This window comes from Dasypus novemcinctus, chromosome 9, assembly GCF_030445035.2.
Source record: "Dasypus novemcinctus isolate mDasNov1 chromosome 9, mDasNov1.1.hap2, whole genome shotgun sequence".
Taxonomy (NCBI): domain Eukaryota; kingdom Metazoa; phylum Chordata; class Mammalia; order Cingulata; family Dasypodidae; genus Dasypus; species Dasypus novemcinctus.
Genome location: NC_080681.1, coordinates 54,141,902 through 54,167,313, shown reverse-complemented (window position 1 = coordinate 54,167,313; position 25,412 = coordinate 54,141,902). Strand labels below are relative to the sequence as shown.

At 40.9% G+C, this 25,412-nt stretch overlaps 1 protein-coding gene across 2 annotated transcripts in view; it reads left to right on the top strand.

Annotated features, from left to right (window-relative positions):
- TNNI3K (TNNI3 interacting kinase) overlaps positions 1 to 25,117 on the top strand; it is a 423,099-nt gene extending 397,982 nt beyond the window's left edge. For both annotated transcript variants that reach the window (XM_058303361.2, XM_058303360.2), the window contains 2 exons: positions 21,860 to 21,939; positions 24,600 to 25,117. In XM_058303361.2, the coding sequence (XP_058159344.1) occupies positions 21,860 to 21,939; positions 24,600 to 24,676 (157 nt within the window). In that variant the 3' untranslated portion in view covers positions 24,677 to 25,117. The remainder of the gene's footprint in view (positions 1 to 21,859; positions 21,940 to 24,599) is intronic.
- The last annotated feature ends 295 nt before the right edge of the window (positions 25,118 to 25,412 follow it).

Genomic DNA, 25,412 nt, shown 5'->3' with positions numbered 1-25,412 from the left:
TTCTGAGAATCTCTCTTTAAAGTAAATGGTTTTACAAAACAATCACAGAATGTGTCTTTAAAAAGAAATTACATGTTATACATGGAATTTTCTTAAACTGAGTACAGGTATCTGTAATGAGGATATATTACGACTGAGATACATCAAAGGTTAATGTTGATAATGTTCATCATTGATTGTGGAATGTCTGTTATCTATGCCTTGATTATGAATGAGTATTCCCCCCGCCCCCCCCCAAAAAAAAAAAACTGACTGAATTAGGATCTTTAGTGTGAAACTTTAAGTGTCTGACATTTAAATATACTTACAGGATTCAAGCCACGTACCTTGTCTCCTGCTTTTCTGAAAAATTTGAGACCATCCCCTTGGTTGCCGCTAACTTTCTGTCTCAGTCCCTGCACGCCTCTCTGTAACTTCATTATGTCCTCTCCTCCTTACCTCCAGATACGGAAATAGTGCTTCTCCTTTGGAGGCCGACTCCTCCTTTTTCTCCCAAGGTCATGCTGTTTGCATCCCTGTCACTGCTTCTGCCTCTGCCTCTAGCTCCTCTCCTCAGTCTCCATTTCACCCTCCCTCTTTTCCTCTGCCTCAGAAATTTATATTGTACAACTTTGAAAAGCAAAGCAGAATGAAAGGCCAGGGGCTCTTTAAATAGCACCTTTATTGTTCCTCCTCCATTCTTAAAACACTCCTAGCAAAAGGGAAGGAGGAAGGGAGGGAGGCCTGGAGCACACCAGGAGGGACTTGGGGCTTGGTCCAATTGGTGGTGACAAAGGAGGCCCCTCTGAGTGGTGACATGTCTAAGAGGCTGGAGCTGGGGACCTGAAGGCAGGCTAACCGAGAGCAGGGAGCTCAACTTGCAAACTAGGTTGCACATGGAGCTGATTCATCCAGGGTGGCTGGCTTGTGGCTTTAATTCCCACAGGTATGAGCAGCAGTAACTTGGGAACTGAGGTAAGCATTAGTGGTCCCTGTGATGGGGGGTGGTTTCCATGTTGGACAGATTCACCTTCTCTGTGCTCTGGGTGCCCTGACTGGACAGAGTTTTCATAAATACTGGGACTAGCTGAGTTCAAATTCTGGCACTGTTATTTCCTAGAGTGTGATCTTGGTCAAGCTAAGTAAGTTTTTTCTACCTCTTTCCTCATTTATAAAACAAGGACAATAATAGTACCTACTTTATTGTGAGGATTAAATGAAACAATCTATGTAAGTCACTTGAAACAATGCCTGGCACCTAGTGCTCAAAAAATGCTATCTATTATATGGAATATATTCTCTAGTACAATAAATTCCTACCTTATCTCACACACACTCATGTGTGTATAAGTGTATATATATATACATATATATTATAAATTAAATGCTACCTTTTCCATAAAGCCTTTTCAATCTCCCTCCTTCCTTAGTTTAGCAAACAATTGGGCACGGGGATAAGCAAGATGGGTCCAGCACCTGCCCTCACTGACTTGACAAATAGGCAAAATAGCAAAGTACAATATAAATATCCATAGGAAAGGGACAGCATCTAATAAAGGAAAACATGGATGAACAATGTGAGTGCTTCTGCCTATTTCTGCTTAAATACTAAGAAATTTGATCCCTGAGAATATTAGAATTTCTTTCTCACCTGTGCTAGTCTATTCACAGTGCCATTTCTGCTATGAATCATAACTCCTCTAAAACCCAGAATCATTGGGTCTGTATCCAGCCAGCTATTGTCAATCTTCTAAACAGGGACCTGGGATCCAGGTAAGGCAAAAAATAGAGATGAAGGAGATATATCAATACCTTTCCAAAGATAGATGGTAAGAAGTAATTACTATCTGCCTTAGTTCCTACCCTTCTCACTTTTTCAGGTCTCATGCTGAGATTTACTGGCCAGGGATTATGCCTTCATAAAAATCTGATTCAGCCTCTATTGGCAACTTAATATAGCAGGTGAAGCATTCAACCCGTGATGAATCGGGGCAAGACACAAATAGAAGGCTGTGGACTCGAGGGCTTCAAAGAGAGACATTAAGGGCAGTTCTGCTCTTGGAGCTGCCGCCTGAACTTTCCTAGAGCCAGACTCCCAGGGAGGCAGCTGTTGCAAATGCGCATGAATAAAGGAAGCGCGTTCCTAGCGTTCCTATGGGAACCAGGGGCCGCTCGGAATACGCATTCCCCAGACTTGGTTTTCTTTCAGCTCAGTGTCTCCTATTAAAAAAGGTAGACCAAGGTGTACACTTCCGGAGATATTTATAGTGGGATTTGCATGACTAATTCACCCAACAAAAATACTTATTCTTGAGGATATTATAGATTTTTAAAGTAGCATGAAAAGGAGGGAATTTGTCATTTTTCCACATATTCCAAAAATGTAAGTGGTTGTTTTACTAGGCCCTAAAGTATTTGTGCATGTGCATGTGCTTATGTGTATGTGTGTGAGAGAGACAGACAGACAGAGAGAGACAGAGACAGAGAGACAGAGAGAGACAGGGAGGGAGAGAGTGGGAAAAAGCAAGACACAGACAGAAACAGAGCTATCCAAAGAAGGAATCCCAGAATAAGACTATTCATTTTTTGGATTGGAATATTGATTGTGTGAGTCAAATCTGCATTAAACTCAGTATTTTTCAGAGATTCAAATCTGTTATCTTTTTACCTTAGCCCCTGGCTTTAATGGAAACTTTGCCTCCGGAGGGATTAAAGATTAGACTGTGAACACATAAAACCCGGCACTGCATGATCCAAAACTTCAATAGGTTCATGACCAGCAGCCCAAATTTCTAACTCTAAGTCCGTTTGTCCCACAGAAATTGAAAAATCCAAATTACTAATGAGAGGGTAGAACCCCACACATTCCCTTCACTCCAGCAGATCACACAACTTTTAGTAATGCAGGAACAGTGTGGAGCAGAAAATCAATGAGCTGCAGTTTGCTTCCTCCCCTCCTCCCTCTTACTGGCCAGGTGACCCAAGGCAAATTCCTTGAACTTTCTGCACCTACTATGTTGAAAAAATAAGGATAATAATACCCATCTTGCTGTGAAGGTTAAATGAGAAGTTGTAAGTAAGTGTTCTAACACATGATTTCACAAAGGACTTCTACAGACATGATACCAATTGATGCCTACATGAAACATATGGATTTGGAAAGACATAATCGAATTGTGAATGGATTCTTTGTGTTTTGCCATGTTCTCTAGGTCACATATCTAAAAGAACAAGGTAATTCAACCAAGCCACAATTCCAAAGGCACAGGTGAATGTGAAGTTCTTGCTACCACCAGAGAGTTGTTTTTGCAAAATGCTGACTTGTGGCAACAACTCGGTCTGTGGTCAGCTACAAACATAGTTAACTAATTCTTTTGACAGTGTCCAAAAAGCCTCCCCTGAATTCTTCTACGTGAAAATCTTGAAAACACAGTAACTAGTGTGGTAATTGCCACCAGTGAGTATTTGGAAGTGTTCAGCAGAGCTTGGGGATATTTAGCAGCCTAATTTCTGCCCCATTCAATTGGTTTTTTGAAACCTGCAGAGGAAATGCTTATGAGGGCCAGGCCAGAGGAGAGAACACTTGCCCCTTCCAATAGCAAGGTTCAGGCCCTCTGAGCCTGATACTAGATGGGTTTGGGGACTACTGGGCAGTCCCACTGGCTGTGGCCAGAGCTGGGATAGGGCCAGCTGGTGACTCACTGTGAGACCTCTTCACAAACCCTTCCTATTCTAACATTGCATAGGAAAGTGATTAACAGAAGGCCATGTAAAGCTCTGACGTCCAGAACGAAGCTCCTAAAAGATGCTCCTTTTGCTCAGCTCTGTGGGCTATTTGTACTATTTTATTTTTATCCAGGGCTTACTATTCTAGGGTATGAAGGTATAGTAGCAAATAAAACAAAAACATTCCCTTTGCTCACGGAGCTTGGATTCTAATAGGGGAGTGGAGATGTTAAACCTTTTTTGTTTTTTAAGTAAATTATAAAGTATAGTAAAGCAGGATAGGAAAGACAGAGCAATGTGGGTTACAATTTTAAGCAGGATAGCCAAGGAAGCCCTCACTCAAAACATCACATTTGTGCAAAGACATGAAAGAATTGAATGAGAGAACCATGAGACCCTGGGGAATTGCGTTCCAGATTTAGGAACAACAAGTACAAATTCCTTGAGATGTGATCATATCTGTGGACTCAAGGAAGAGCGAGGGGGTCAGACAGCACGAAATGAGCATGTAGTAGCAGCCCCAGCAGGGAATCATGGGGCCAGATTGTGAAGGGTGGAGGGTGAAGGGCATGGGGAGGACTTAGGCATTTCCTGAGACTGAGATGGATGGCAGTGCAGGTATCTGAGCAGAGAAGTGACATATGATTATATTTCTCTTTAAAAGGAGCTGGCTTTTGTACGTTATGGGAAGGGGAGGAAAAGTGCTGAATTAATTTGCCCTTTTAAACCTTCTTTCCATTCATTCAGTTATTTAATAAGTATTTTATTTAGCATGGTTTATTAGCTAGCCAAAGGAATGCTGATGCAAAGTAGCAGAAATCTGTTGGCTTTTATTTGGGGCATTTATTTGGGGTAGAACTTACAGTCACAAGGCCATAAAGCATAAGTTACTTCCCTCACCAAAGTCTGTTTACACATGTTGGAGCAAGATGGCTGCCGGTCTCTGCGAATATTCAGCTCTCCTCTTACTCTTTTATTTAACATATATATTTTTTATTTTTAAAAGATACTTATATTACATAAAACAGTACACAAAAAACATACAGGGTTCCCATATGCTCCACTCCCCACACCCTCCCACTTTTCCCCACATTAACAACTTCTTTCATTTGTGTGGCACATTCATTGCTATTGATGAACACATTTTGGACCATTGCCACTAAGCATAGATAATAGCTTACATTGGAGTTTACATTCTCTCCCACTAAAGTCTGTAGATTATGGCAGGATATATAATGGCCTATCTAGTCATTGCAATGTCATTCAGGACAATTCCAAGTTCTGAAAATGCCCCCATATTACACCTCTTTTTCCCTCTCCCTGCCTTTAGCACCTCCAGTGGCCACTGTCTCCACATCAAAGCTCCATGACCCCAGCTCCTTCCTTTGTCAGCTGTAGGTTAACATAAGTCTTGTCTCTCTCCCTGGGGCTTGTTTCTTTCAGCCTCAGCTGCTCTGGTCTCTTTACAAGGTCAGCTATGGACTCTCAGGCTCATTCTCTTCCCCGGGCCTCTGCCATTCTTAATGGAGCCTTCTCTCTTTTCTCATGTATCTTCTTCTCTGTGTGTTTACTTCCTGGGGCTCCCGCATTAAAACCACAAAATTCTCCTCTGCTGTGTTGTTTTCTACTGACCTGGTTGAATCAAAGCTTTAGTCAAGGAAAAGTAAAACCTCTGAATCTAATACAATCTAATATGCCCAGAGAAACAAACCAATTTACAAACATAATCCAATATATATTTTTGGAATTCATAAACAATACCAAGCTGCTACACATGGTATATGGACTGGGCACCAGGGGAAAACAACAAGTCAGAAAACAATGATGAAACCAATGTAATAAAGTACATGCTAAAGAGGATAAATTTTGGGAAGATGAAAAGCCGACCCCCCAGTGTGGGACATGACACCTGGGGATGAGCCTCCCTGGCACCGAGAGATCACTACCAAGTACCAGCTGATGACATAACTAGAAAATGACCTTGAATTAAAGGTTCAATGCGGACCAGCAGAATATCCCTGTCTACATATAATAATAGGAGTTAAAAAGGCTGTTTGACCTAAAGTAAGGGGGAAATGGAAAGGACAAATGAGTTTATATGGCTATGAGTCTCTAAAAAAGAGTCTGGAGGTTGTCAGAAGGATTGCCCTTATGCACACCTGAGCAGAATCTCAAAGACAGATAAAGTAGATACAACCCCAGGTATTGGTTCTTTTGAGGGCTAAAGAGACCCACAGGTTCTATGGTCATGGCAGATGGAGTTCACTGCCATGTCAGTTGGCCCTTTTTTGGAGCTGGTGTTTCTGCGTGATGGAGCTGGACTCAGATGTGATCTCTTTTCACAAGCCTTTCATGCTACTTTACTGGAATTGTAGTTGGTGCTGGGGTTTAAGATGTATCTAGGGGATTTGAATCTCTGGACTGACAATATGATAGCCAGGCCCTGAGCCTCAACAGACTTCAGCTCCTACACTCTGATTTACTGGACTTACCCCACTCAGCTAACATGGAGTTGAAGAATGTCAAGCACCACACCATGGAGCCAAGAGTGCCTACAACTGAAAGCAAGAGGATTGCATCCAGTATCCATGTGGAATCTAAGCCCCCTCTTGACATAGATGTGGAATGGACACAACCAAGCCAAGATCCACAGGAAGGAGGAATACAGTAAGGATTAGAGTGGACTTAATGATATTCTATTCATGAACTATTGTGGTTAATAATCGAGAAAATGTGGCATTGGTGTGGAAAAAGTGGCAATGGTGGCTGCTGGGTGCGGGGAATGGGAGGAAGAGATGAGATGTGGAAGCATTTTCGGGACTTGGAGATGTCCTGAGTGGTGCTGCAGGGACAATTGCAGGACATTGTATGTCCTCCCATGGCCCACTGGATGGAACGTGGGAGAGTGTGGGCTATGGTGTGGACCACAGGCCATGGGGTGCAGTGATGCCCAGAGATGTACTCACCAGATGCAATGGATGTGTCATGATGATGGGGGAGAGTGTTACTGTAGGGGGAGAGGTGGGGTGGGGGTGGGGGGGGGTGAATGGGGACTTCATATTTTTTTAATGTAATATTTTTTAAAAAAATGAATAAATAAAATAAAATTTTAAAAAAATTATTTAAAAAAAGAAAAGCCAAGGCCACTCTGTCATTAGAATATACGTTAACCTATCTCCCCAATAGTAACAGAGTTAAACTCATTTATAATTTTCTTACACAAGATTCTTCTGCCCTTTTTATTCGAACCTATAATTAGCACTATATCTCTAAAAAAGCATGTCCCAGAAACTTAAATCTTTGGTCTGTTCATATGCCAGTTGAGCCCTGAATCTCAGCAGAGTGACAGCCAATACCTACTCTCAAGTTCATCAGATTCGCCCAGGACAACTAACAAAAGAATGATGAGGGACAACACCCATCCCAAAAAACAGAGTATCTACAACTGAAAGCAAGATAGTTCTATTCATCTGCCCCATGGGATCTCAGTCCCCTCTCAATTGGAAGCAGAGTGGGCATCACCATCCCCAAATCCTCAATCTTGAGGAACGAAGAGATAAGGGGGAATGCAGCTATGGACCAAAGTAGACTTATTATTATTCTAGTAATAATAAAATGTTCTAGTAATGGAAGAACCTGTAACATTGGTATAAAGACAGTAGTTACCAGAGGTTCTGAGTGGAGGGAGAGGGAAGACTAGGTAAACATAGGGCATTTTGGGGAAATTGGAATTGTTCTGCATGATACTGCCATGATGGATACAGGGCATTATACATTTTGTCAAAACCTATAAAATTATGTGCTGTAAAGGGTAACCCATAAGATAAACTATAGACTATATTTAGTGGCAATGTTTCAATATTTCAATTGTAACAATTGTATAACACTAATGAAAGATGCTATTAATAGGGGGAAATGATGTGGGTATATGGGAATCCCCCATATTTTTCATGTAACTTTTCTGTAATCTAAAACTTTAAAAAAAAGAAAGACAAAGCTTGAAAGAAGAGTAACTTTATCTAACAGAAGAAGAGAAGGGGAGAATGCTGCAGTCAGAATGGCCATGATAATAATAATAACAATGGTTAATTTGAACACTTACTATGTATTAAGGACACTTCTTAGCACTTCACATGTAATCATCTCATAAAATCATCATATATGATAGGTACTATTATTGTCCTCCATTGTACAGAAGAGGAAACTGAGATGCAGGGAGTTTAAGTAACTTGCTCCAGAGCAACAGCTAAGAAGGTGCCAAGACTAGAAACCAACTCAGACTGACTGGGAGTTTGTGCCTCTAATCACCTTGCTTGCCTGCCAGGACAGGGCACTGGGGCTGAGAGATGAGCTAGAGAAATGACAAGGAGCTCAAATTCATTTTAAAAATGTGTGTTGAAGAGAGCAGATGTGGCTCAAGCAGTGGAGTGCCTGCTTCCCACATGTGAGGTCCTGGGTTCAGTTTCCAGTACCTCCTAGAAAAAGCAGAAAAACGAACAACAACAAGCAAAACAAACAAAAAAACCAACTCAGGGGAGCTGATGTGGCTCAGTGGTTAAGCACCAGCTTTCAACATACTAGGTCCTGGGTTCAATCTCTGGCCCCCAGTTCCTAAAAAAAAAAAAAAATTGAGCTCATACTTTGCTCTAGGCCTCAAATTCCAGGGCTACAAAGATAAATAAGAAACCATGAGAGGTGTGCCATCTGCAGTGCCCCGAGAGTAGCAAAGCCTAATAAACACAATGGTTGAAAATGACCATGAATATAATAAAACAAACAGACAAACAAAATGGCCGTGAAGGCCTAGCTGAGCAGAAGGTCCCAGAGCACATCTTACAGAATCCACAGTCATGTCCTCACCATGCCTCAACACAGAACGCAGGTACAGTGGTCTCCTCAAGGAAATGCCCAACCCTGGGTTGCCCCAAGATTCAGAAAGCATCACAGCCCATTAAACCAGAATGAGGCAAAGGCCCCTACAATACCAGCAGGAGAAAAGCTTTTCAGTGGGAACAAGGCACCCTAGCAACATAATACCATTTTGTTATGCAGAATCTGACAGCAAAGAATACACAGAAGAGAAGAGGAAAGCTTTGGTGTTGTACGATGAGGCAAAAGGTCCCAGAGGTTTGGTATACATTCACTTAAAAAAATAAAACAAAAAAAATAAAAACAACAGTGCTTATAATTTTGCAACCTCCTTAGGGTGTTTCAGATGGTTTGTGAAGATCAATGTTCTGCATGTTCAAAGAGTTTAGGGAGTTTTAAAATCCTCCCATTCTGACTGGCCTGACATAAAGAACAAAGGAGCATGGAATTTCTTGCCGGGATCTGAATTCACATAACAGAGCCCAGAGATCTAAAATCAACAAAGATGGCCTTTGAACTTCCCTCAATCCAAAAGGGGAAAGAATATGTGTTGCTCTGTAGGCTCTTATCTAGTTGCTTCTTTTATCTTCCATCAGTAAAATTGGTTTTGTGATTTTTATTTATGTCACCACCCAGTGGCCATTATTCTAATGTAGTGGTTAAAAGCTTGTGCTCCATGGACTTGAGTTCAAATTCAAATTCTACCACTTACAAGCTGTGGAACCTTGGGGAAGTTAGTTGAATATTCCAAACCCCAAATTTCTCATCTTTAGGGTGAGAATAAGAATCTCATCTTATTCATAAGGTTATAATGAGGCTTAAGTAAGAATGTCCATAAGGAAATTTACACATCTGATATATAGTAATCACTGAGTAATTGTAAATTACCTTTTTGTTGTTGTTTTGCCATTAGCTCATGCATTTGAGTCCTTAGTATTCCTCTCCCATAGAAACCATTAAAGTGGAAGATGAGTGGAGATCCTGCTCCACTGACACTGAATTGTTTGATCCAAAGGTGAAAGCCAGTTCAGAAGAACAACACATAAGACAACTTATCTGCTGCTCTGAAACAAAGATTGGTAAACTATGGTCCATGGGCCCAGTGCCTGCCTTTGTAAAGTTTTATTGGAACACAGTCATGCTCATCTGTTTGCATATTGTCTATGCCTGCATTTGTGCTACAGGGGCAGAACTGAGTAATTGAACCAGAGTCCGTATGGTCCACAAAGCCTAAAATGCTTACTTTTTGGCTCATCACAGGGAAAGCTTTCTGACCTTTGTTCTAGAAGCATAGAAATCCATTTTTTTTTCAAGATAATGTAGTACAGAAACTGTGTACATTGGAAATTCATCTTTCCATGGAAAAACATAAAGGTTACCTTTAAGGAGGCTATGCATTTATTTATTTTTAGTCAGTGCTTTGAGCCATGTGAACCCTCAGGGACACAAAGCCAGGGGTCCTCCCTTCAAAGAAATCACAGTCTAGTTGTAAAAGCAGGGCTAAATGCAAGCCCTGCAATGTGAGACAAGTTCTGTGCCAACGATGAGAGCAAATGACTGGGGCAGCACCGAGGTCACTGTGGTGCATTCTGCCCTTCTGTGCAGCCATCACCTCCATCACAGAGGAGGTGACATTTGAACTCAGGGTCTTCTTTGCCCATGATTCCACTTTCATTTCTGTAAGACTGCACTGAGAACCACTGGGTGGATAAGGAATGCCTTGATGGAGAATCATTCTCAGTTTACACTAGCAGTGTGTGGTGGGTGAAATTGGCTAGGCAGAAAATAGGAACAGGGAGACTTCCTCAGAGCACTGCTCTAATGTGTGTAACAGAAAGGGAAATACGCGGTCCTGAGTAGTGGCTAAAGAAATGTAAGGAGACTGACCAATAACCGCAAATCTTTTTTAGAAGAATCAAAGGTATATCAGAGATAAACATGAATAAAGTTGTAAAGGAAGAATAATCACTCATTCATTAAATCATTCATTCAATAACTTATGTTTATTTACTTATTTTGCCTAGTACATTGCGATTAGTTTAAGGACTAGGGATAAAGGCACAGCAGTAAGTAAGAACGACAAGCCTTTGCTCTCATGCAACTTGCATTCTAGTTGGGGGAGCAGGACATCTTAGTTTGGGTTCCTCCAAAACAAGACAATGAGACAAGAACTTTGGAGTGAGTTGCTTTGGGGGATGTAATCTCAGCCCAGGCAGCACAAGTGAGGGACTGGGAAAGGAGGAAAGGTAAATAAGGGATATATTAGTAAGTTCCTGCTGTGGGCAACCAAGGCTTAATCTTGTCTGGTACCCTCTGAGGGTATAGAACCTGCCTCAGAATTTCCCCAATGAAGAGTGAGGAAGCTGGGGTATTCTGATTGAGGGTTATTTGGGTGTGTGGGAAGGGGTGTTAGCTCCCTGGCTCTCCTTCAGGGACAAAGAGACACAGGATACCGTAAGTGTGTATAGAAACCTCTGGGGAAGCAGACACAGCTCAACTGGGAAGTGGGCATGGCTCAATTGGGAAGCAGATATGGCTCAACTGATAGAGTGTCCGCCTACCATATGGGAGGGTCCAGGGTTCTATACCCAGGGCCTCCTGACCATGTGGCGAGCTGGCCCACACATAGTGCTGTTGCACACAAGGAATGCTGTGCCACACAGAGGCGCCCCTGTGTAGGGGAGCCCCATGTGCAAGGAGAGCCACCCTGCATGAAAAAAAAAAAGTGCAGCCTGCCCAGGAGTGGCACCGCACACATGGAGAGCTAATGCAGCAAGATGATGCAGCAACAAAAAAAAGAGACGCAGTTTCCCAGTGCCGCCTGATAATACAAGCGGATGCAGAAGAACACACAGCGAATGGACACAGAGAGCAGACAATTGGGGGGGGGTGGCGGATGGGGAGAGAAACAAATAAAATAAAATAAAATATTTAAAAAAAAAAAAGAAACCTCTGAAGGTAAACTCAGGTTAGGACAAGGCATATAGGCCGAGCACCATGGGTCTGCACATACAGGGCACAAAAAAATGAATAAATATAAAAGAAGACAGAGATGGAGACAAGTGCTATGCATACAACTAAACAGGTTTATGAAATAGAGAGTGACTGGAAGACCGGTTTGGATGGTGTAGATAGAATGACAACAATGAGCTCACCATGGCAAGACCCTAGAAGCAGCATCCAGCAGGGCTAAAAAGCAAGTGCAGGGTTCTTAAGGCAGGAACTAAGAGGACATAGAGAAGGTCAGTGTGTACAGAGAGCAATAGGCAAGAGGAGAGTAGAGGATGAAGTCCCAGTGGTAGGCGGAGGCCAGGTCCTGAGGGTCCTCAACCAGGACAGGGGTCAGGATGTCATTCTACATGTGTCAGGCAGTCCCTGCAGGATTTGAGCAGGGAAGTGAAATGATCTAATTGACATTTTTAAAAGTTCATCCTTGTTCTTCTTCTTCTCCATCTTCCCTTCCTGAATGATTTAATCTTTAGCCTTATTCAGGGCTGATCAAGATAGACTTCCCCTTGGTGTGGAGCAGGATGCCAGAGTCCAAGTGGGTGATGAGAATGTCCATGTCTGTGTGGAGAGCTAGTGGGGGGGAGGGGGGGCAGTGACCTGGCAAGGGTGTGGGAGCCAGAGCAGAAGGAAAGGGTTCCCAGCAAGGGTTGGAGTCACCCAGCCAAGGTGCTAGAGTACAGGTGTGATGAGGAAGGCATCCATGTGGGAGAGCCACCAGGCACAGGATGTTGGAGTCTAAGCTTGGAAAGGGGAGTATCCATAGAGGGGGTGGTGAAAACAGTGGCCCCACATATGTTGTGAGGGCCCAAGCCTGGTGAGGAGGACATCCGTACATGAGGTGGTAGCCAGTGTGGTTCTGTGCAGGTTGAGAAGGGCATCTGCACACAAGGCTGCCTATTGCAGGATGTTGGAAGCTGAGGGCAGGGAAGGGGATATGTGGGCAGGTAGACATCCCAGCACAAGGGTAGGAACCGAAGAAAGGCAAGGAGGACATCGCAGCAGGGCACATCTCAGCACTGGATGTTGGAGCCTATCATAGGTGAGGACAGCATGTACTTGGAGTTGAGGGGATAGCCCAGTGGAGGTGTCAGAACACCAGAGGTTGAGGAGGACATCCTCATGGGAGGAGCAGTGACAACAGCTGGGTATGGGATGGATGTTGGAACCCACGTGAGATAAAAGAGGGCATCTGTGTTTGTGTTTTCTTTTAGGAGGTGGGGGGGAAAGAGGTAGGTGGGGGGTTGTGTAAGCAATGGGAGATTTGTAACATACCAGGCTATTGATCAAATAAGTAAATATATTAAGGGTAATGGGAGCTGGGTTTCTTACTGTCAAAGAAGAGAGTTTTAAATATGGAAAAGGTGAATACTAGAATGATCCTCCTGGTGTTGGATTGTAATTGGCTATATCAGTGTAAACTTATGGTTTTAGATAGATTAGATAGACAATACATAGATAACAGAAATTAGATAGATGGTAATGATAGAGTGAGGGAGATTAGATAGATGACAGGTGATAGTTAGAAATAGAAAATAGATGATTAGATAGATAGACAGATGTAGAAGTCTAAATTTCTTTGCCCATGTATGTACATACTTAGCACACATAACATGTTTTCTAGCTCTGTGTGCTCAATGAGAAAGCCCAGGAGCAGCAACACTCTGATAGCACCCAGATCTTGATTTCTATATACCATTCTCCACTAACCAAAGTCAGGGCACTTTGGGGAAATGACAAATTTCAGGGTTGGGGTAGGAAAAGTACAAAATGAGCCAGGAATGTCTTGTACCAGTATGTAAAGAGATACCCAAAGAATGACAGGTGCATGTCAAAAGGTCAGCTTGAATAGGCTCCCACTGGCCAGCTGTGAGATAATTTGAGTATCTTAATAAGTAATGACAATAACATTATAAGCCACCGATTAAAATAGGTAATTATAAATCCACACAGATATAAATATATGATTGAATGAATTGAAATTTGATTGAGGTATACAGGATATTTATATAGTCACAAAGAACTTCCCCACAAAGTACTTATTAATTATAAAGAGAAAAAGTATAATTTTGTAATGGAGAAGTCTATCATACAACACCTTAATCAAGTGACCAACGTACTAATGCGACAAATCAATACATGATAAACAAAGTATCACTCCTCTAATATTCCTTCTAAAGAGGCATAATTTGAATCTAGTCATTAAGAAATCTCAGATAAAACCAAACTGAAGGACATTTTGCAAAATAACTGGCTTATAATCTTCAAAAGCATCAAAGTCATGAAATTCAAGTAAGGACTGAAGAAGAAATTCAAACTGAAGGAGATCAAAAAGACATGATGACTAATTGCAGCATATGATTCTGAACTGGATCCTTTTGCTATACGAGGTATTATTGAGATAATTGGCAAAACATGAATCTGAAATGTAGATGGCAGTATCAAATGGTGTATTGTGGTTATGTAGGAGAATGTCCTTAAGAATGCACTAACATATTTGGGAAGTAGTCCACAACAACTTACTTTCAACTTGCTCTCAAACGGTTCAGGAAAATAAAAGTTTTGGAGAGCGGCTCCAGCTTCCGCTTTGTGGAAATTAAACTTCGCCCTTTCCCACACTCCCTGAGGTCCATCCTGAACCCCACCCTCTCTCCAGAAGCCTGCCTGGACCTCCCCAGCCACGGGACGTCCCCGTGCAGTCATCTCTCAGGCACTTGGAATTTTTTTTGCCCCTTCGGGGGTGAATTTTTTTCTTTTCTTTTCAAGACTGGAAGAAGAGACACCCACAGGATGACCTGGCTGCCTGGGGTGGAGGCACCAGGGATCAAACCTAGGACCTTCCCTGTGGGAAGCAGTTGCTCAACTGCTTGAGCCACATCAGCTCCCGGTGAGGAAACTGAATCCACTGGTATCTGTAAAGAAGTCTGATTTAGCCCCAATTATGAGAACTCCACTGTTGGATCAGAAATATCAATTCTTATCTCCACCTCCATGTTCACACACAAGTGAAGCCACTCCACTAAACTCTTCAGGAATGCTGAATTTCCTGTAGTGTCAAAGAGAAAGGAAAAAAAACCAATTGATGTAAATATGCTCCTCCTCCTAAAGAGCGAAGCCAACTCCAAGGAAGAGAACACACTTGCATTTCCAGAGCAACTTGTGCAGGAAAAAACCTGTGAGGGGAGAGCCCAGCCTAGAAACAATTTCACAGGAGCCCCTGCATACAGTGTGGTCCAAGGCTTCTGCCTTCCAGCACGACTGCTTGCCTGGGCAATTCAGAGTTGCATGAGTTAATTCAAGATGCATGGTAGATTTGGAAATCTGTGCAAAGTTAAAATACAGAGGGTGAGAAAGGTGGAGGAAAAAAAAAAAGTTTTGGTACTGCTCTTGCAAATTTTCCATGTTTTATCTTATTGTAAAATGTAAAGGTAAAACAAACAACCACCCTGGCCATTGGATTTCCAAGGTCTTTCTACTGACTCCCTCCAGTCCTATTCTCTGGATACCCCTTGCCATACTAACTCTTGTTTGTTCCTCATTCCCTCTCACTGAGAGGCTGCCAGTGAGAATATGTACCTGTTTCACCTGTATATATTTACAACTGTATTACACCAGGGGATAGGATCCATGTGCATCATACTCTTATCTGTATCCCTAGCACATAGCACAGTACCTGGCATTGTGTTTGATAAGCACACCTTGAGAGAGAGAGCGAGAGCGAGTGCAAGAGAGAAACATGGTTACAGGTATAAAATTGGGGATCATTTCTATAGCCAGCGGGATAAAGTAGAAAACGCAGGGTATTTGGATACTGCCTCGCCTAAATTTGAATTATAGCCATGTGGTTTTAGACAATACTTAGACTCTAAGCCTCCATTATTTCATATATCAAATGGGTTATTATGTGGAGCCAGTGTGATAAGGTTTGTAAAGCATCTACTAGAGTTCCAGGAACTTGGCAGGCACTCATCAAATTAGAGTTTTACTTCGCTCTTTAAAAACAAGAATAAAATCCTTCAAAGAAGACCAGACGTTTAGAACTCCTGGTTATATTCCCAACTTCACAATGATCTTGATATATAAACTTTAATAAGTTATTTTGCTTCTCAAGCCTTCAGTTTCCTTCTTGGTAAAAATGGAAGGTGAGGAAAGAGTGAGGAAAGAGTGGGCTTTATAATTATTGTGTTGCCAAAATCTCTTAGTTCCAAATTTTAAAATGCTGTATTTGGATGATCGTACAGAAAGTGAAGAATATCCTATATTTAAAGGCTCTTCCTCAGTTTTCGCAGTCAAAGCATGCAAAATCCACCTCCTACCAGTTTGTTCGAAGTACTCATTTAGACTTGCTGAAATTAGTAGGTAAAATGAGAGGTGGTGGTGTTGTTAGGTGACTGGTGAGCACATTAATAATTCATGAGCCATAAAGAAATTAACACACACTTTAAGATCTCTCTGCATTTTTCCTTATTCATAATTCTTTGTCTAATTGCTTTTTCCTTTAAAAATGGGGGAGCTGAGACCTTGGATATCTGCCTAATGGCTCAAACAGAGCCACAACCCCTGGTTGCCAAGTCTTTTAGTCCTTTTATAGCTTGGGGACATTTGCCATTGAAAGCAAGCTGATGGGTTTGATTTTCCTGAAAGAGATAGTTTGCACTGACCTCTGGCCCCATTAAATACTTTGGCCATTACCCATTCATGGTAATGGGAGCAATAAATTTGTTTTAATTTAAGACATTGTCAAGTAGGGAATATTGACAAAGACAAAATAATGTTTTGAAAACAGCCAGGATGAAATCATGAATAAATAAATATGTTGAACTTAGTTGATAAATTTAAAAATGCTCATTCATAAGAGTCTGACTGGACTATTTAAACGTTGGGCCAAAGGTTTTCCCATGTCTAATAAAAATGTCTTCTTTTTCCTTAAACTAGGAGAAAGGTGGGTTGCATAGAAAGATATTGCAAAGTGTAGAAAGGCATTTATGCCTTATGACAGATCTGTTTTAAATGGATTTGTTTTCAGCTAAATGCCTAAAGGATCAGCCAGATGACTCCAGTAGCCTTTTCTCCCACAAGGTATTCATTTTCCTTGTATAAACCCCTTTATTAGGCATCACAGCAGGTTGTTTCTCCTCCTTTGCTTTGATTGGTGTCAAAGAACTGAAATTCTGCATAGATATTTATCTGTATATATTTTCTTTTGGTGAAAAAAAAAATTGACTCCTAACTTGGATGTATTCCTCTTGACTAAGGGATAAGAGTGTGTTTGGCATAGGCCCTCATGCTATCTTAGAGGTAACATCATATGACAGATGGCAAAAAATCCAATAAGCAACAAAACATATTTGCAAAGCCTCTAGGCTTTGGATCATGTTGCCTTGTGCAAAGTCCAAAAGCCTAAATTTTCCAGGGTACAGTTTGCCTGAGGGTATTGTTAGCTGTGTAAAAACTACTTGGACCAATTTGGATGTAAGGAAAAATTTGCCTGAAGTCTTTAATCACAGTAGCCTTTAATGGTTTTCTTCTCAACATAGCCAGGGCTGTGTTTAGGAAGATGAATTTATGCATGTAGTTCAGAAAACCTTACACAATATCAGAAGATTGGGAAGAATCAATAAACATCTCTTTTAGAAAGTTTAGTAGATGTCTTTAATGTTTGGACATCACTGTAATGGGGTGGGCAAGTCATTGCTGGATAGAGGAAAGTATCATTTTAGAGTAAGACATGAGAAAGCCGATTCTAGTGATGTGTCTTTATGCAGAAGTTAGTGTTTCGTTTTCATAGGCAAAGGGTCCTCGAATCTGTAACTCATGACTAATTCGGTGAACTCAAATGGTAACAGAACAATAGTTTGGCATGTGCTGCTATTAAATGTAGTGCATTTGATAGCAAGAATATGAACTAGAAGTTAAAAACCTTTTGTTCAGGTTCTGGATCTGCCTCTTGCTAGTTGTATGAATTTATGCAAGTCATTCAAACTTTCTGAGCCTGATTTTCCACCCCCATAGAATGGAGGTAAAATTAAAGCCTTCCAAGAACACCTCAGAGTTTTTACAAACGTGTTATGAGTAAATCAATAAAAAGTACATGCATGCTTTAAAGCCCTCTGCAAACATAAAAAAGTATTATTATTAGATCATTATTGTGAGCTTAATGTTCTGTCTCTATTTTTATTCCATTGTTTTAATTCCTCTCTTACATTCAAACCATGTGTATATTTGCTATAATGCACCAAATCAAATTTCCTAGCTCTGCAAAAGCCATACTCACAAGAATATGATGAAAAAAAAAAGGTTTCTTTTGGAGTGTATGCTCAGGCGAAGTCTTCTTCAGAATATAATTCAGTCAGAAGCAATTATGGCACTAGCAAATATTCTGAGAATTCACAAAATCCCATAGCCAAAACCATGATTCATTGCTCCAATACCAAAAGCATTTGGCAGGCTGTAGTTTGGAAGCCACAACACTATCTGCTTTTGAAGTTCTAAATGGAGCCATTTGGATTCATTGTAATACTGCCTGGTCCCATGCGACAGAGATGGCATAAGCATTCCCCAAGTCTTTACAGACAATATTTTCCTTATTTCTTGGGTCTTGCTTAACAATATAATCTCTGGGTTAGGAGATGACATAGCATCTTTGGGTTTCTTTTTACTTTAGGCATTGCAACATGAATATTCTTCAAATTTAGCTTACATAAAAATCTTTATGAAACAGCTATGGATTTCCCACTGCCAGTCTTATACAACTTGTCATTCAAATCCTTAATGATAGGTTTTGTGAAAGTCTTTTTCCATGCATTCTTTAGCTTCTGTTTTAGATGGCAGTGTGGTATTTCTTTGAAGATGGTTCCTTCAGGCAAATAGCACCATTCAATGACTATTTCAGATAAAATGTATATAGACAGAAGTAGTAGTAGCAGCAATGTATAGTCAGGTATGTGTGGCATGGATGTGAAAATCAGGCATTCAGCCCTGGTCAAACGTCGGATGTTTCAGATAAGGAACATAAAAAGCTTCTGCCTATATAGAAGCTATGTAATCTCACTCTGCCTTTCCAGCTTGTCAAAGCTAGTCCTCGAAGCCTACATGGCTCACAAGTACCTTCTAAAGAACTGCAGAAGTAATAAATGAAGGGATCTGGTATGTCACATCATGCAACCTCCTGGTAGATGCTTCAGTCCCTCTAAAGTGTCTGCTACAGAGTTGCTCCAGCCTCTGAACACTTCCAGGGATGGAGAAGTAACCCCTCCTGCAACAATTCATCTATGTTTGGACAATTCCAACTTTAGGAAATGTGGTGCTTTGTTTTGTTTTGTTTTAATTGTTTCTGATGTCTGACGCTCAGCTTAACCTTGTGGGGAATGTCAGCTCCATGGCTTGACACAGACTTTGATATTCAATCGGTAACAAATCAATCTATTTGTCACCCTACATGAACCTCCCTTTCTTACACACAAAGCAATTATGAGAAACACAGCACTCTGCTGAAATCCAGATGTGTTTTCTAACGTATGGATCCCCCCTTTGTAGTGATCCTCCCCCTAAAGGAACTAAAGCAAACCAGCTATTTATTTTTTCCCCTTAGTGAAGCCATGGTAGTTCTAGTAATCAGTACTTTTTTTTCCAGTGTACAGAAAACATCTGATTTAACATTCCGTTCTAGAGCTTTGCTTTGAATGCACATTAACCCATTAGTTTAGTTTATAGACTGTGCCTTATTCCCACTTTGGGATGTTGAGGCTATATTTAGATGTATCCTGTCTTCTAGCCTCTTCCCATTCCTCATAGCTCTTCTCCAGTCTTACGTACATGTTGACCTTCTCATTGGCTAATATTTTTCTTAATGCGCTTGCCATGGGTTTCCCTATGTCTGCATTCATTTCAGCCAACATAGCCTCCTCTTTTTACTAGTTTCAAATGCCCTTGTTGCTGTCTTTGCCCAGGGCACAGGAGCCCATTCCCAGACAATGTGGCCATTTGCAAACAGGCTGGTTTGTACTGATCAGCCATGGCCTGAATAGCATGCCCACACAAAAATACAGATTTCATGTTGTGGATTTGGGTGTGAGCTGGCTTAATTAGCACAGTCTGCTAAGAAGTCTATACACTTCTTGGATTGAGAAGCAAGAAATACGTTTTGAAAGTTGGTTCTGCTCCTCATTTTGGATAATTCTTCATTCCTTCATGCTCTTTTGTAAGAGACAGTGGCTGATGGTTATATTTATAATTATATAGACATCACAAAACTAATATGAACTCTTTATCCTAAAATGATTGAAAACATTTTTAGAACTGAAAAAAAAAGAAGTATCAATATAAGATATTTCATTCTACTCACATGAAAAGCATACAGTGAAATTACCCATATATTATTTTATACTATTCATTCATATATATAATATGTATATATGTATATTGAATGATGCATACTGTCATTTTTGCATAACAAAATCTACCTACCTTACCACTAATATCAAAACACTGCAAAACTGAGGGCTTTCCTTACCTGCCATCAGTTCACATTTACTCATTGAATTCACGGGGCAGCTGCTCTGCTGGAAGTGTCTTATTTTTACTGACCACAACTTCAGCAAACAGCAGTCCTGAAGTCTCTCTCAAATCCTAGGCTTCTGTGAAACCCCTGATGAAGTCTGGACACACATGGTTTGAGGACAAATAGTTCCACTGATCAGGGGACGGTTTCTTCCTTTTAGTTTCACGTGGGTATGCTTAGCTTCCATCTGCATGTCATCCTAGAATGGCATCCAGAGCCAGTCTACATGGTATCTCTTGGGAATGAAAGTTAAGTCCCATGGCATAAATTGCATTCAGCAACTGAACAGACAGGACAGCTTGGAGATGGGCTTTTATTCAGAGGAAACCAGAGATCCATCTTAGTGATAAAATATTTACTCCCAATTATGTCGTTGTTGGCCAGACTACTTACTGCTTTATAGCACCTTTCTTAAAAGAAGCAAGAGTGCTAAAGAGGTTACAGGTATTAATAGAGGAAATTTTATTTTGAAAAATGTCTTAATATATTATTGCCCAGCATCAAGTATGGTTTATCATTTAATGTTGATTGAGATAACACAATGTCCTTCTTTAAGCCAATACTTTTTCTGTGTCATCTTCTTTGATCCTTGGATTTTGTTTGTGTTTTTAAACTTTTCATTTGAAATACTTTTTTTTTTTGACGTTCTGGGGGCTGGGGATTGAACCTGGAACCTTATATGTGGGAAGCCTGCGCTCAACAACTGAGTCACATGAGCTTCCCTCATTTGGTTTTTTCATTTGTTTTTCTTGTTGTTTGGGGTTTTTCTGTTTGTTTGTTCATTTTTAGGAGGCACTGGTAACTGAATCCAGGACCTCCCATGTGGGAAGCAGGCACTCAACGGCTTGAACCACATCTGCTCCCAATTGTATTTGTTTGTTTGTTTGTTTTTGTTTTAAGGCAGTACTGGAGATCAAACCCAGGACCTCGTACATGAGTAGCAGGTGCTCAAACACTTGCGCTACATCTGTACCCCTGAAATACTTTTACACTTAGAGGATAGTTTAAAAAAAGTACAAACCCCATAGAAAGAACTCCAAATACCCCTATTCCCCCAGATATGCAGATCCATCAATTTCAACATTTTGATCATTGGTTTTATCTAAAGGATAGGGGAAAGGCCAGCGAGGGCTCATTGAGCTTCTCTAGTCATATTTAAAGCTGGGTGTTCCTGATTCAGTGCTCACCCAGGTATTGTAATGCTTTAACTGTTTTCCCTTGTTCCAAGGAGCTGGACTTGTCATCTTTTACTGGTTGTTCAAAGATTCTTTGGGAGTACAGGACCTGGAGCATCTTATGCCACCATCTTGGTCACCTGGAAGCCCTGCTTGTCACTTTTAAGTAAAGATCGCAAGCACATAATCCTTTTAGATCTAACACTCTTTTTAAAATTATATTTAATCATAAAAACAAACTGAAGTGTATTTATGTGCTTTTCCCACTTTACAGATAAATAAATGGAGGCTCAGAAAGTATGTGCCCAAGGTTATGGGGCAAGGCAGTGTAGCCTGCTTGGAAGAGCCAGGATTCACACCTAGATCTGACTTTACTCCAAACAATTCTGAGCTCTTTCCAACTAGTCTCCTCTAGGCAAAATATACCTTTGTGTCACTTTGACATTTCTCTAGGCTCTATATGGGGTGGGTAAAATCTGTTTTACAAAAATGTTCTTAACAAGCATACCGCCACATTGTAAAGGGTGTCTCATGAATTTTCCAGTGCTGAACAATGCTCCTCTCAAGGCCTGACTTTGGAGGAGATGAAACGAAATCTTCAGCTCTCGCCCACTGATAAATATGGTATGTATACAGATTGTTCCTTATTAAGAAAACTGTCGCTATAAAAGTGATAGCTAATTGCCCTTAAGATAATCTTCCATATTAATGTGCTAGGTCTATGACGTCCTTTTTCCAACCTCTAAGCTGAAGAGTCTCTCAGTAGAATTGGGATTTTAGCACAATAAGCCCATTTTTTCATGACTACTTCCTTTAACCATACGGGAGACTGAAAAAGTGTATGTCTACTAAAGAGATCAGATTTATTACAAGTAAGGTTTGGGGGAAAAATAAATAGAATGAGATATTCCTGGTTCTCTAACATAGATATCAATAGACCTTGGAGGCCCTCAGCTCTTATGATACAGTAAGATGCTTTGGGGTCCTCACCAATGCATCTCATCTGCAGAATATCATTACCTAAGGCATTAGAAAGCTTTTAAGAAAAGAAGAAAAAAATTCTGGATAGATGCATACAAACTACTTGGGAACATTAAAGAACAGAACTTTTTGCTTCTGACTTCCAATACATGTCTCGAATGCAGCTGAGTGCTTTTTATCATCAGCTTTACAACATAATTGGCCAATCCAGGAACAGAGCCTTTTGAGGGGAAAATGCGTTCCAAGTGTCACATCACTTTTTTTATAGATATAATATCATTTCTCAAGCATTTACAGTTGTAACTTCACAACCATAAAATACAGGGCACCCTTCGAAATGTGTGCTTTGACCAAAAGTCTTTCTTTTCACAGTGGAGTTTCAAGATGAAGCATTTCTTTAACTTAAGGATATGTTTCTTAAATGAATAGGACTTGGAGCAGAATTCCCCAAGATGGAAAAGTATGACAAAAGTGATCAAAAATAATACAAAAGTTGCAAATCTATACCAGACTGGAAGGTGGCATTAGAGTGCTTAGGTGGTGTAGCCCTTACAGGCAAAGAACACATATTTAATATCTCCCACTGGGAACATAGCAGCACAAAAAAGAACCCATCAACATTTTCATTTCATAAACCAATTGTAGTATATCAGCAGCTTTATGAATTGTTTTTTCCCAAACATCAGGGCTAGAGAATAAAGATGAAATTAAGAGCAGACCTGTTTTCACTCTACTTGAGCGCCTTCACCTTAAAATAGAACATGAAGACATGATTGAATCTTTTCCTAAAACCTGTGGTCACATTTCAGCTGGATCATTAACCAAGTCCACCACCTCTGTCCTTACACTGTGGAACAATGGCATCTTATGCCAGCATCATGGCCCTCCTGACTTTGTCCCCATCCCTGAAGCGAGCCCATCCCCACTGGGGAGACTTGTTCAGAATCGAATTTCCACTGGAGTTCTGTGGGGAGGGAGGAGACAGTGGAGCGTCAGAGGCGAGTAAAATCACATGTAGCACATGAGAAGGTTGATTATAGTAATAAAAGGATTATGAGCTTATTAAAGCATCTATCTAGGCCTGGAATGAATTCCCAATTTCAGGCTGAAGAAGGAAACGTTTGCTCTGGAATGGTAAGGTTCCGTGATGTGTGTCCTGATTCCCCCCATCTCATCATCCCCTCATATAGCCCTCCTCAGACCCAGGACCAGCCCACTGGAGATACGTGACAGAGGGCGGTCAGCAGCAATTTCTGCAGCAGTGGTGTTTCCTCCAGAAGAGTTTATGTGCTGTCTAATAGATTTTGACAGAAAACTGTCTTATGAAAATAAATATGCCCACCCAACAGCATAGTGCTAGATACCTTGATGAAAATGTAAGTGACTGTGCTAGTTCTGAAAAGTCAGCTCTCAAAGTGGAACAAAAGCAGCAGTAGCAGTTGACTAATGTGCCCATTTTCACAGAAGCAGCGAATGGCTGCCCTGGAGGAAAGGCAACTGCTTCCTGGCCCTTGCTCCTGTGCTCTAGGATACTGGCCCCACCCTAGCCACTAGGTGTCCTCTCAAGATGCACCCAGGACTGTGGCCTCAAAGGGCATCAAATGCCAAAGATAATTAAGCCAAAACCTTGATGAGCACTTAAAAATTGGACTGACAGGTAGAAAAACACAAACGAAAACAAATGGTGCCAAAATGCTATAGGAAGAGGGCCTTTCCTTTTTCTCTTCTGCTATCTCTACCTTCATTTGTCAGCTACCATTTCTTTAGCACTCACTCTGTGTCACACAACTGAGCTAATGGCCTGAGGCACATCACCAACCCTATGTGGGAGGTACTGGTATTTCTCTCATTTATAAATGAAGACTTCGAGGCTTAGAAAAGTTAAATAAGTTAACAAAAGTCACAGAGTCAGTTAGTAGTAGAGCCAGGTCTCAAACTCTAATTTGCTTGACATGAAAGCTTGCAATTTTTATTTTGGAAAGCCTGTACTTTTAACCACCATGGTACAGCACCTTCCTGAACCGTTCCCTTATTTACTCCAAACCCAAAACGTCATCTGGCCAGCTTTGGGTTCAAACCAGACATCCATCATTTATATTCCTCTGGTTTCAGTTGTGTTTTCATTAAAAGAAATTTTTTTTTTTAGAACTGCTCACCCACAACTCTTGTCCTAACCCTCTTTCCATGTGAGCCAGGAGAGCTACCTGGCAACTGTACCTTGCACTAGGCCAGGCTGGTTGAGAAAAATGGGGAGACGAACTGAAAAGCCAATATGTAACAGCTGCACTTATTTTTTGATGCAGGCTATGTGTCTGATCCCATGAGCCCGATGCATTTCCATTCTTGCCAGAATAGTGGCAGTTTTGAGGACAGCGGCTGACAGAATTCGGCATATACCTGAGGAGAGTTTTTCCAAACACTGACAGCAACAATTCTAACCATGGCAAGCCTGCTTCCAATTATAATATTTTACACTCTAAGGTCTTCTTAAATTGGCATGTTTATTTACAGGTCCTGTTTAATTCTCTGCCACAAATTGGGTCTTAAATTTGTGGCTAAAGAATAAATGCAAAACAACTGAGACAGAATGTATTTGAAGAATTGTTCTTAATTTTGTAAACCAAAAACAAATTCATATTGTGACTTGGAGATGGAGCCTAAATCTATGGTGGCCACTTAACAGTTATTATGTTTTCCTAGGCTGAATAATATAGACCTGTGCTTGAGAGTTGTGTGTTTGATTTCTTAGAATATTGTTCATTTTTTATCTCATTGTGTTACATCAGCTCTGTGATTAAAGACACTCTGGTGGCAAACAAAATGGATTCAGATGTATATTTCATTCCAACATGACTTCCACTCTGTACACCTTCTTTCAAACATAGTGGTAACGGGAAGTTATGACTTCAAATCAAGAAACATGCAAAAATATGGCCCGTAATTATGTAGCCTCCTTTCCTCATCATATGGAGTGCTCTGTGCTCTACATAGGCAACTTGTTGCTGTCAGCACCAAGATGTCACAAACACTGTCAGTTCAGTTCTGAAACTATCCCTCTAATGAGTATCTGCCATTCATGTCAGAGTCTGGCTCAGTGCAGTGCAAAGATTCCCAAG